The sequence below is a fragment of the Atta cephalotes genome (assembly GCF_000143395.1).
Source record: "Atta cephalotes unplaced genomic scaffold scaffold00027, whole genome shotgun sequence".
Lineage (NCBI taxonomy): Eukaryota > Metazoa > Arthropoda > Insecta > Hymenoptera > Formicidae > Atta > Atta cephalotes.
In genome coordinates, this window is record NW_012130091.1 from 1,351,453 (window position 1) to 1,364,255 (window position 12,803).

The window sequence follows — 12,803 nt, forward strand, 5'->3', positions numbered from 1 at the left end:
CGTTACTCGAAGCGAACGGCGCGGCGCGGCGCGGCACGGCTTTGCGTCGTGTTTGTGCCACGAGCGAGAGTATGTGGCATGCGTATATGTGTACGCGCGTATTACTTGTATGTAGTATGTATACCTACATGTACCTATGTCTATACGTTTCTTCGCGGCCGGGGCTGCCGTTAGAGAGCGAAATTCGCTTCCGGAGCTGCAGAGATACCTAGAAGCGTCTGCTTTTCTCTTTAGCGTCATCGTTGTCATTTTCTCGTCGTTCTGACGTTTTGCCTCGACCATGTCGCGAGTATATGTGTGTCACATTGTGATAGGTCGAGAGGTCGAGCGCAAACGAAATATATATATAAGTAGGGAATGGTCTATTTGAGAGATTCTCTTTCAGAATTTCGCGAATTGACGCGAATACACTTGCGAGGGATGCTGATTTCCGCGAAACTTGATTCCGCGAATTAAGATGTTTCATAGAGTTGCTATTCTATGAATTCTAAAATCTCATATTCTTCTTTTCTTTTCTTTTATCTTTTTCTCTTTTTTCTTTTTATCGGTATTTACTTTTGGGAAAAAGAAAAAATTCATGATATATTTCATTACGTTTTTTGAATAGCTGCGAATTCTGAATTCTATGAATTCATCATCGATCATTGATGTGTATACTTGATGTATTTAGAAACGAAGAATATTCAGATCTGCGGGATTTTAATACTATATACTATAGAAGTACTGCGGTCATTATTGTTTGGATTAATATATTTCTTGTAAAAATAGAATTCTGAAATTTTTTGATATTTCAATAATTATGTCTTTTATACTGATGATGAAATATTTGGTTTTTCAACATTTCTTTATAGAATAAAATATAACATAGTTTATATTATTTTAGCTCATCATTTTTTTGTCTTTAATTTAATGGTTTGTCCTTTTAATAAGCAAGAAACATTTATACTTGTGTTAATATGCAAGAGTTTTATTTTTCAAAAGAATTTAAAATGATGAGTTGCGGACGAAAGAATTTAAGATGATAAAATTTGAAGATAAAATTCTTGAATGTTGAAAGTATAGAAAGCAATAAAAATGATATGTAAAAAAAAATCGATTACCACGATTGAAACTTATTACATATTACACAGTATCGAAATTAGCGCTTATATGAATCGAGGAACATCTCTGATCACATACGCCACGCGCATACGCGCATTGCTCGCATCGGCCGGTCTCATGTCGCCTTCTCGTTCGCCAGCGCATGTCCACAATTGGGAAAAATCGCGGTTCCGTCGGAACGTGTTCGAGGGCCGAAGCCGGCTTGGAGAAGTTTGCTGCAGCGAGGTCGATGTCCGGGCGCAACAAGTGCGCTCGAGACTCTCTCTCTCTCTCTCTCTCTCGCTCTCGCTCCTGTCTTTCTCTTTCTGGACGCGTTCGCGATCGGCTTCGATAACGCGCGACTTTCGACGGCGCGGCAGCGAGAAGCAGCGGTGGCCGCCGCGCGCCGTCCAACTCTCGTTCGCCGATCGCGAAGCGTCGACCTCCGAAATACGCCCGAGACACGCGCCTCGTCTCGCCTCGCCTCGCGTCGCGGCGCTCTTACTCGCTCGCACGCTCGCTCGTGCACGGATTTAGAGACGGCCGTAACGAGAGCGCCGGAAGCCAAACGACCTTTTTGAGGTTGCGCCGTACGGCGCGCCAAGTTTTCGCTCCAGAGAGAATGAGAGAGAAAGAGAGCGACAGAACAGAAGGAGAAGTTAACAGTCTGACGCGATACATAGTAATGCTCAAGTGTGATTAAATATCGATCTTTTACATATCAATTTACGTATCAATAAATAGTATAATTGCTTCGTTTTTTCATTAAATTTTTAGGCAATAAAAAAAACAATTGTAATTAAAAGAGGATAGCAATAATAATTATAGGCTTTCTGCTAAGACATATACATATATGTAAATTTATTAATAGAGTTATACAATCGAGCAAGTAAAATTACTCTTAAAATTATAATTTTTCAATCTCCTCTTTGAAGAGATCTCAAATAAAGATCTCAATAAAGATATTTCAAATTGAAATATTGAATAGATTTGTATAAAGTATCAGATAGAGTATTTAAAATGTTATAATCATCATTCTTTGAATCTTTTACCAATTGCTCTATTTGAAAAATCAATAGATATTATTATATACATAGAAAAATATATGAAATGTGTATTTTAACTTATTATTTAAACATATGTATATTATTTATGCGCGCGCGCGCTTGTGTGTGTGTGTGTGTGTTCCATGATTAAAGTAATATTTCGATATCTGCTAATCTCGAAAAAGTATTTCTCTGTGCATACCTTTAAATTCACATTCTCGAAAAACAAAGAGCTGCGTATCTTTAATACACAAGAGATTTTCTTTTTCAAAAAGAATTAATAACAAGTTCCGACGAAAGAGTTCAAGACAATAAGATGACAATAAGTTTGAAGATGAGATGTCGAAAATAGAGAGATGTCAATATTCGGGCAATATGAAGCTATATTATCATGACGTGGACGCGTCCCTTAAACGCGCCGCAGCGCGGAGCCTCGAGTTGAGCGCAAGAGGTCGACGTCCGGGCGCGCAACAAGTGCCGCACTCCGTACACGTACACGTACACAGATCGGTACCTCCTATCCCCTCCTTACGGACGCGCACTTACACAAGCGGTTCTCTGCCTCGCTCACTCCGCAGTTCGCACTCGTACGACCGCACGACCACCACGGCGCGGCGGTTTGTCTCTCGCGCGCACCTCCTTCAGAGAGGTATCCCTCCGTCACTGTCCTCTCCTCTCCAACCCCCGCCTTATCGTTCGCTTCCTTTGCTTCTCTTTGCGCCACCTCGGCCTCGGGAGGAAGGAAGAGAAACGGGAGGGGCAGAGTGAGATACTTACGAATGGATGGACGAGGGCGCGCTTTTAGAGGAAGGGAGACGAAGGGAGACGAAGGGAAATGCGTGACCGTGCTCCACCACGTATCGTTGTCGGTAAATATAAAACTGCACTGGGTCAGGGATCCGTGATTTATCGGCTGCCTCGTGTAATTGGCCGTCGGCCAATAGATATACATATATCCCTCCTGGCTGCGTTACGACTTACGAGAGAGCAGAAACGGGGGAACGCACCACTCACCCTGTCTACCATTCTCGCTTCTTCCTCTCTACCCCTCTCTAGTTTTCGAACACGCGGCTACCTAGTTCCTACGCGATCAACTCGATCACTGATTAGATTCTTTCATCTGGAATCGGGTCTGACTTGTTTAGAATTCCAACGACGAGGGAAGTTGCCTTACTTTGCGTGTAGATTGAAGAGCGCGCCGCATACGCGGCAATACTTTATGAGGCAAGTTCACAGCAATTAAGAATAAATCGTGTTTTCTTTCTTTCATTTCTCTGATCTTTTAAATGCTAATGCGATCGCGCCGCGGTGTCTCGAGTTTATGCAAATGCACGCTGTTGACAACTGAAAAGCGAAAAAAAAACTTTGTTTAGCTTCTGTCTTTCTTTCAACGCATTAAAAATTACAATAAAAATCTGAGGTCTGAGATTCTTTTTAGCTGAATTTTTGCATGGTTTATCTTTCCTCCTTTTTTTCAGTTCAAGAAAAAAAGAGAAAAGATGAATCGTACCAAGAAGTTCAATTAAAAAAAATAAATCTCTAGTTTTTTTGCGAAGATGAATAAAAATTTGATTTTTACTGGATGAATTCCAAAAATGTGAAGTGTGTTTTAAATTTCTTCTAAAGTATTATCTTAAAATTTTCTGAAAAAATTTCTTATGTAAAAAAATGATTCACATCGCGTTTTCTGCGTTTTCCTTCTTTCCGATTTTCCAATTTTCTAAGTACCGCTATACATGGCGTTTCGAGATTTTATACTGGATGCTGTTGATTATGAGAATCTAATGTTTAGCTTCCTTTTTTCTCAAAGTATTAACAATTATAATAGAAATCTAATCTTTAGCAAAATAGAACGAGAGAAAATTTGATTTTTACCGAGATTCTTTGAATTGTTTTAAAATCTGTTTAGAAATTTTCTCTTTGGAAAAATATCATCCTAAAATCTTTTGAAAGAATTTCTTACATAAAAAGGATTCACAAACATCACATTTTTCTCGATAAATGAAGATGATATTTTATTTATCGTACGATAAATTTTGTTGATTCAGTTAATTGGCTGTGCAAAATAGAGAAATTTTTAAGTTTCTGTAGAAATTCTTAAGCTTTTTCTTATAGTCAATCAATACACTTAAAAAATTTATCATACGACACATGAAATATTAACTTACTTTGTTATTAATGATTATGATTTCGCATTAACTTGCAAGATCATGATGAGATCTTTGGAAGGTTGTCGCAACGATTTCGCACAGTACTCGTATATCACGCTGTATTAATAGTAAGAGAGAAGATCTCTCTCTCTCTCTCTCTCTCTCTCTCCTCCGAAATAAAGAGAATGTACTCGCGACATTGTAAATATTGTGTATGTGTATACGTATTCTTGCGCAAGGAAAAAGATAACCGTGGAATAGGAAACAATAGGGAGTGAGACGGTCGGGATCTCACCACGGAACAGTTTGCGCACACTTTCACAGAGGTCAAATTCCACGCGTAGCTAATGCCGGTCGCGAGCTGCAATTGCGGCGACCTTCGTGGTATTTGTCAGGCCGTAAATAAAGTGCGTTGGTATCTGGAATACAAGAGCGGCGCGCGAGATGACGCTCGATAGATCATCCAATGAAATCTAAATCATCATTATTCGACGAATTTTTGTACGGAGAGCGCTTCGTAACTTATTCAACTCTTACTTAATTTGAAAGTCATATTCTCAATATGAAATCAATTCTCTCCTTGATAGAAATAACGAAGGACAATTGAATATTTCACTATTAAAAATATAATTATAATAAATTCGGCAAATAGGGAATTAGCGTTGTAATACATGCGCGATCAATTTCAATATTATTGAATTGTATATAGAGTAAGTGGTCCAACAATGAATCATATCTCTGTAAATTTCAGAGGCTCGTATTCTCTCAATTATTAAATTGAAGGTCTGAATTTTTGCATACATTTTATAAATTTAGTTGACTACATGTCTACTACATGACTACATGACTACATATAAATTTAGTTGACTACTGTAAATAATAACTTTTAAGTTATCCCTAAAGTTTAGTCACAATTTTATTTTAAAAAATAGGAAATGACTCATTGTATACAAGGGGTTACATAATGAACCATGCTATTTTTAACAATGAATCACATGTTTTATACTGCGAATTGTTGTGTAGGATTATTTTAGTTTTACTATATTTTAAAATATTTATGTATAAAATAGATAATTATAAAGTGGTAAGGATTCACAAACCGACCACGTTTTTTCTTTCGTTTTGAGTAAAAACGTCATGGAAGCGTCAAATGAGTATATTTTTATTGAGATTTTAGGTGGGGAAGAGAGAGGCCATATTTTAAATAATTATTACAATGAATTATTATTTTGAAGCTTATTGTAAAAAAAGTTATATGTAGTCTACAATGATTCATTGTTCACTACATCAAAATAATTCATTGTAGACCATCTAATCTTTTCATGATAATCTCTTAAATAATGTAGTAAAAATAATATAACAAAAAAAGTTGTTTGCAGAATAATAAAATCAAATGTGCACACAAAACTATTACACAATGAAAAAATGATAGATATAACAAAAACATAAAAAATGCTTAAAACTTACGAAAAAAACTTACTTTGCAATCCAAAATTTTTAAAATGTGACATTACATGGCTCCTTGGCGCGATCTGCCAGTCGATTGGGAAGCTGAGGAGAGGTTCAAATGCGAATCGCTGCATGATAGCAGCACAATCTGATAACGTCGCATTTACGAAATATTTCGCAATGGTTCATAGTGTACTACTGGTTCACTGTTCGATCCTAATTAATTATTGATTTATACAGAGTATTCTATTTTAATCGATCACCTCAAATATCTCTTGAACAGTGTATTAAATGCAAATTAATTTCAGACAAAAGTTTTGGGATTTTGAGGGATACATAAGATGATGCCATTGGTTTAATCTTGGGTGGCGTCGTCAAGGTCAGAGCAAGGTCACTGAATTTTTAAATGGATCCTTCTATTTGTTACGTATTCTTGTAGCTTACCTCGAGAACTTTCTAAAACACTATAATCAAGTTCATTTACATTAAATACTTTTCGAGTTATAAGGCTTGCAAGTTACAGTACCGCTAGCATTAGCATTACCTAAAATGTCCGATCGACGGCTAAAATCTCTTGAATGTTGTTCAGGATGATGACCTGAATAACATTTTTCAAGATCAAGATTGCGATTGGTCCTCTTATTTTTATTTTTGCACTAAAAATTCATTTCTACATACCATAGTATGAATAAATAAATATATGAATACCATAGTATGAATACATATATGAATAACCATAAAAATGGTAATTCAGAACATAATCTTGAACAACATTTAAAAGATTTTTCATCATCGGTTGGGCACCTTGCGTAATGCTAATGCCTGCGGTGTTGTAACTTGCAAGCCTTATAATTGGAAAACTGCTTAATGAAAATGAAGTTAATTACAGTGTTTTGGAAAGCTCTCGAGGTAAATTACAAGAATACGTAATGAAAAATGGAATTCCGTTTAAAAAATTCAAAGTAACCTTGACGACACCCAAAATCAAATCAATGGCATCTTATGTCTCCCTCAAAGTCCCAAAACTTTTGTCTGAAACATTTTTCCTTAAAATGCACTGTTCAAGAGATATTTGAAGTGCTCGATTAAAATGGGACACCCTGTATACATGTTTCGGCTAACTTTTGATGGAGGTGAGGTAACATCATTATTCTAACGAATATACTTAGAATTTATTAATAAACTTTGTAAATCAATTGAAGGCGCTTAATCATGATTGCATCCAGCTAGTCAACTAATTGCGTTTTCTCAAAGAAGTGAAGATTGACAACCTCTCATGAAAATATTGCGGATACTAAAAATAAGGAAAAACATGCGAATAGCCTAATTTCATACATCTCAACGTTTACTTTATCACATGGAATCATCTATACTGAAGATGGTTAAAAAATTAGCCGAAACATATATACAACTCAATAATTAAATAGGACATATACAATTCAATAATATCGAAATTGATCGCGCATATATTACAGCGCTAATTTCTTATTTGCTGAATTTATTATAATTATATTTTTATATCAGGAAATTTAGATTATCATTCGTTTAAATTTCACTATTAAATTTCACTATTCCAGGAAGTCATTTTAGTTTTTTTTTTTTTTTTTTTTTTTTTTTTTCCCGTTAAATGATTATCTACATATATAGAATTTTTTTACACTCCTAAATTAACATTCGAAATATCAGCATTATTGACTGTTTATTTTTTAAACTAATATTAAATTTCTTATAGAACAGATCGGATATGAAATTGTTTGACTTTCTTAATAATTATATTCTTTATAAATAATGATAAATAATGATAAAATATCTACTTTTTTATCATTTTCTAATTTCTTTATTTTCAAAATAATTTATTTGCTTGATTCTTTTAGTAAGAAATCTATAATCGCACGAGAATAGATTGAAATGATTGAAAATGGATTCAGATTTTCAAAAATATGCATTCGCGCGAACATTAAAATAAATCCTTTTCAATCCGGAATGTATTTTCATTCATTTATAGGAATTGCATGAAGCATATTTCTATGCCTTTTAATCTAAAAATACCATCAACTTTTTCTGTGCATCGTGAACATTGCTCAATTCAAAATTCTGAATATGAAATGCAGTTTTTCAATCCACTTGCATCCAATTGAATCTAATTGAATCCAATTGAATTCAATTGAATTCGGATTGAATCCAATTGAATCCAAAAAAAAGTTTTTGCTATTTAAAATACGTATTCAGATAGATAAAATTTCAATCTATTTTAATCTATTCTTACTGGACGTACTTCTAGTGTTAAATATTGTTATTTATTAATTATATATTGTATATTATTGATGTATAATTTATTTAATATTTGAGATTATCATGTGTACAGATTTATTAATTATCTTTAAAAAAGGAAAAATTTAAAAAACAGATACGGATTCTCAATCAGTGAAGTAAACGACTGAACTTCATTTTCTCGTTGCTGTGAAAAATCGCTTTAGGTAACTTTTCCTGATAACTATTCCTGATTAAATCTGAAATAAAATTCGATTAGATAAAATTAGATAAAATTCGATTAGAAATAACTTTATTTCTACAATGGTTTTCCCTATGTAAAGAACTATTTATGCGAATTATTTATTAAAAATTTATAGAGGCAGAGAAGAGAGACTTTCAGATGTGTCATTGTCCCTCGCTAAGCACCGACAATTATAATTCGTGTTGAAATTCGATACTACATCACTCATGAATGAAGTTTCACCACGTGGACTGCGAAACTGCATGCGATCGCCATCTCTCGCGAGGCGTGTGAAAGCTGCGCGTAAACATTGAGGAGGATTGTGTTGTCCCTTTCTCTCTCCTTACCTTGATGCGATAAAAATCTCTCCCTCGTAGATTCTGGTACGGCTGATTTATCATCCTGAAATATATACACGAATCGCGAATCTTAGTTCTACTGCACTCTCACCGAGATCTGGAATGCCGATTATTCTAGTCTCCCGTTACAATGAAATTTCACGAGATTTTAGTTCCGCGTATCTCATACTCGATTCAGGAATCCCGTTTTAAATTGCATTAATTTTTTTTATTATATATACATTCTTATATCAATATATCAATTCTAATTAATATGATTCCTGACTTCAATTTTTTTCTGATTCTGGAATCCCAAAAGTCTTAAAATGTAATTATGTTAACAAATAAATTAATAATACATAAGACTCTGGCAAAATAATCAGTAAAATTAAATCAGTAAAATTGCCTTTAAGAGTCAACATAGGATATTAAAGTGTATAAATAATTTATTCTACATAAATATTAATAAGAATATATGTTTCGATTATTGGTTTGGCTCTTCTTCAGTACATAGTTGAGTGAAATATACAAATTAATACTGATAATGTATGAACATAGTCAATTTTTAATTAATTTTACAAAAACTTTTTTCAAGTCGAAATTATTTTTGTGGCGACATTGAACTGAGTATTAGTGTGTTGTTATTGCATATATCTCCTCATATGTATTGTAGTTCTTCTATTTACATTAACGCATTAAATTGCCGAATTTACTAAACATTGAATATTACAATATTAATTATAGATTAAGGAGATTGTAAGGCATAAAACATATATTAATATTTACATTTTGAATAAACTACATACATATGAAAATTGTGTTCATAACATTCTGTTTTTATTGAACAACACATTTTTATAGATAATTTATTTTCAAATAATTAAAATAAAATAAAATTGAGTTCTTGAAATAACAAATATATTGATAAATTAATCCAGGCGATTGAGAGCAGAATTGTGACGCCGTTTTTTAAGCGTTATAAATTGCGTATATAAATTGTATTTCATAAATCTTACATGTATATTAGAGTAATATCGAATATTTCGGTTTCAAAGTTATATTCTGTGAGCGAAAGTTCTCTTAAAGATTCATCATAATCCATAATTTTTGGTTAATGTTTTTAACGTGTGATTCGAAGATTGCAGTGGCGATTATTTAGCTACAACTAAGTGAGGAAAAGAGGCTTTTCAAATTGAAGAGGCTCGCTATGCTACATTCTTGAATTCGAACGAATAATTGCATAATGTTGAAATTAACACTTGAACATCGCTGATGATGACTCGAACTGAGCCGAAATGTTCGATATTATATTAATATACTAATATAATATATGTAAAATTTATGAAATATAATTTGTATATAACGCTTAAATAACGGCGTCACAATTCTGCTCAATCGCTGAATTAATTTATATATTAGATCGGGGAAAAAGTTTCTTCGTATTTAAAAAAATTTTTTTGCAAAAGTTTTTCATTTGTTGCGAAATTTTCGTTACAATTACATAAGTATATCATTCGCTAGAGCAAAGTTTCAGCTTTAAGAATCTGTTTTTTTATATTGCGATATGATGATTTTTATCGGAGTTATGAGCAATCGAAGTCAGAGTGCTCCTTTACTTAGTTCGCGAATAACTCAGAAACAAAAAATCATAGGAACATTTTTTAAAAATGAATTTGTAAGAAAAGCTTCAAGTTTTCATGATAAATAGTCGAAAATTTTCGTAAATTTTTTTTGGCACATGAGAGAAGTAAAAAAAAATTTTTCATCTTTTTCAGCTCGTAGTTTTTTAAATGTAAAAATTACTAAACTCACAGAAACTCAAAAAATAAGTAAGTAATAGTAAAAAAATATAGAAATTTCAAGCTTTAAAATCCTTTTTTTAAATTTAAATTTCATTTTTGACGAAGATATTGTATATACAATTTTGAATTAAAACATACGAAGAAACTTTTTCCCCAACCCAATATTTATCATTTATTTTATTTATTATTATTTTTATTGTTATAAACAAAAATTTTAAAAATAATCATCTAAATTTTTTTGTATAAGTATTAAAAATGATTTATGCAAAGATAATGATTTCATTGAGATTCACCGATTAATTATAATAAATATTTTGTTTATTTATTGAACAACTAATGTCTGCATGTATCCCAATACAACTTTACATAAATATTCTTGAATTAATAAAATATTTATATAAAAAAAAGGTTTTTATCATTATTTTCATATATTTCTATTAGAGTACAAATTAATAAAATATTATGTTTTATTAAAATAACTTTTGATCTAGATAAATCCAGTAAATTGTCTCTAATTTTTTTGTATTATTTTTAAATGCAATTTAGAATAATCTAATTTTTGTCAAGTTTCATTCTTAATGTATTTGCCTTACAACTTCCTTAAAAGAGAATTTTTACAATCAATTTATTTTATAAAAATTTTATGTAGAACATATTGGAAGTATTGATAGCTTACACACTATAAGTTATCATGCAAATACTATTATTAATACTTTTATTAATATTTATATAGAATAAATTATTTACACATCTTGTATGATATCAGTCTCTTAGAGGTAACTACAATTTTACTGCCTTAAAATATACTTTAGATATTTCTGTATATATTAAATTTGGACGAATGGTTCAACAACATGTTTGTAAATTCTAAGTATTACAGATTTTAAAATTCATAATAAGATTATCTGGAGCTAACATGGATCTGTTAGACTCACTGAATTATAAATCTTTTTGTCAAAAATATTAAGCAATTCAATTTTCTTTATGTTACATCTATAAATTTGAATTATTCTTTCTATTAAAATATTCTATTAAAATAAACTTAATATGTATTCTTTTTTATACAAATTATGTTATTTGATGCCTTGAAATTAATTTATTTATATTAAATGAGAGTTTCACGGATCCAATGTCAATCATTGTTTTACAGATTTTGACATTAGCTTAGAAACTTAAGCTTCAATTAAATCTAGATTCTAGATCTCAGCTTTGAGAAATCAAAAAATTAAATCAAAGATCTGTTTTCTGTGGCTGAAATAGTGTATACTTTTGAAACTTAAGGTGAGATAGATATACGTTTGATATTTGTCGAAAGCGAGAGAGAGTTCTAAAACAGTCTAGTGACAAGAATAGAAAACAGACCATAAATCATGTTAGGTTATACATACTTTGATATTTGGTATAGATTTTTTTATGTCTACGAGTCTAACAATTTTCATGATCTCTAATTTGTATGATTTGACACTTTCGGTGGATCCTTTTCGACAATTTTGCTCTGATTTATAAAAGAAATCAGCGCTTGACAAAAGCAGACAATGAGCAATACGCACTTTCGTTGACACGTTGATGCCTTTCAGAATGGACTCGAATTTCGAAATATTGTCATATATCGGTACGGAGGATGCCAGTCGCACTTTGGACGAATATAATGCCTTCAATGGATCGAATTTCTCGCTTCTCACATCCAAACTCTCGTCCGATGTATCACTGCCTTCATCTGCCATTGACAAGTCTGTTCCTCTTGCACTGAGCATACACTAATTCATACTATTATTTAACCTGTTTTTCTTTAGCTGAACTGTTCGAATTTATGCTTAAAATAAAAGTCATACAATTATGCTTTAGAAAGAAAAAGAACGAACAGATGTAAATTTAAACGAATCGATGTAAATTTAATGCAGTTACAAAGAACAAGTCTCCACTGTTATTGATTATAAATGCGACCACGTGTACGCCTGCTTGCTAATAGTAGTACGCCTGACGCCATAAAGTGTAGTCGTAGTCACACTTTCAGCACTTCGGAGAGCAGCAGAGAGCGCAAGGCAACGAAAAAAGCGGGAAAAGTTCAAAGCGAAGATCTAACTTTAGACGATCTAATTCACATCTGTCTTTTGAATAGCATTCTATTTATAATTTATAATTTATAATTTATAATTTATAATATTCTGTATTTTCTCTATATATGTTTTACATATGATTTTTATTCTTCGAAATGTGTGAAATTACAAAGTTATTAAATTTTGTATAAACATAAAAGGTAAGATCTTTTTTACAAAGTAAATAATAATAATAAATAAAAATAAAAAGAAGCATGTGAGCTACTACAAGGTCTTTATGAGTAAAATCCGTTCAATAATTCATGTATATATTTAAAATATATCGAACGAATTGTTGAATAAATTTTTTGTATAAATATCTTGTGATGACTTACTATGCTTTTTTTT

At 32.0% G+C, this 12,803-nt stretch overlaps 1 protein-coding gene across 1 annotated transcript in view; it reads right to left on the bottom strand.

Annotated features, from left to right (window-relative positions):
• The window catches only part of LOC105620488 (U7 snRNA-associated Sm-like protein LSm11), a 41,929-nt gene extending 29,846 nt beyond the window's left edge, over window positions 1-12,083 (bottom strand). Inside the window, exons 1-2 of the mRNA XM_012201980.1 lie at window positions 11,910-12,083; window positions 8,567-8,621 (exon numbers count right to left, since the gene is read on the bottom strand). Coding sequence (XP_012057370.1) covers window positions 8,567-8,621; window positions 11,910-12,083 — 229 coding nt within the window. The remainder of the gene's footprint in view (window positions 1-8,566; window positions 8,622-11,909) is intronic.
• Between the last annotated feature and the right edge of the window lie 720 nt (window positions 12,084-12,803).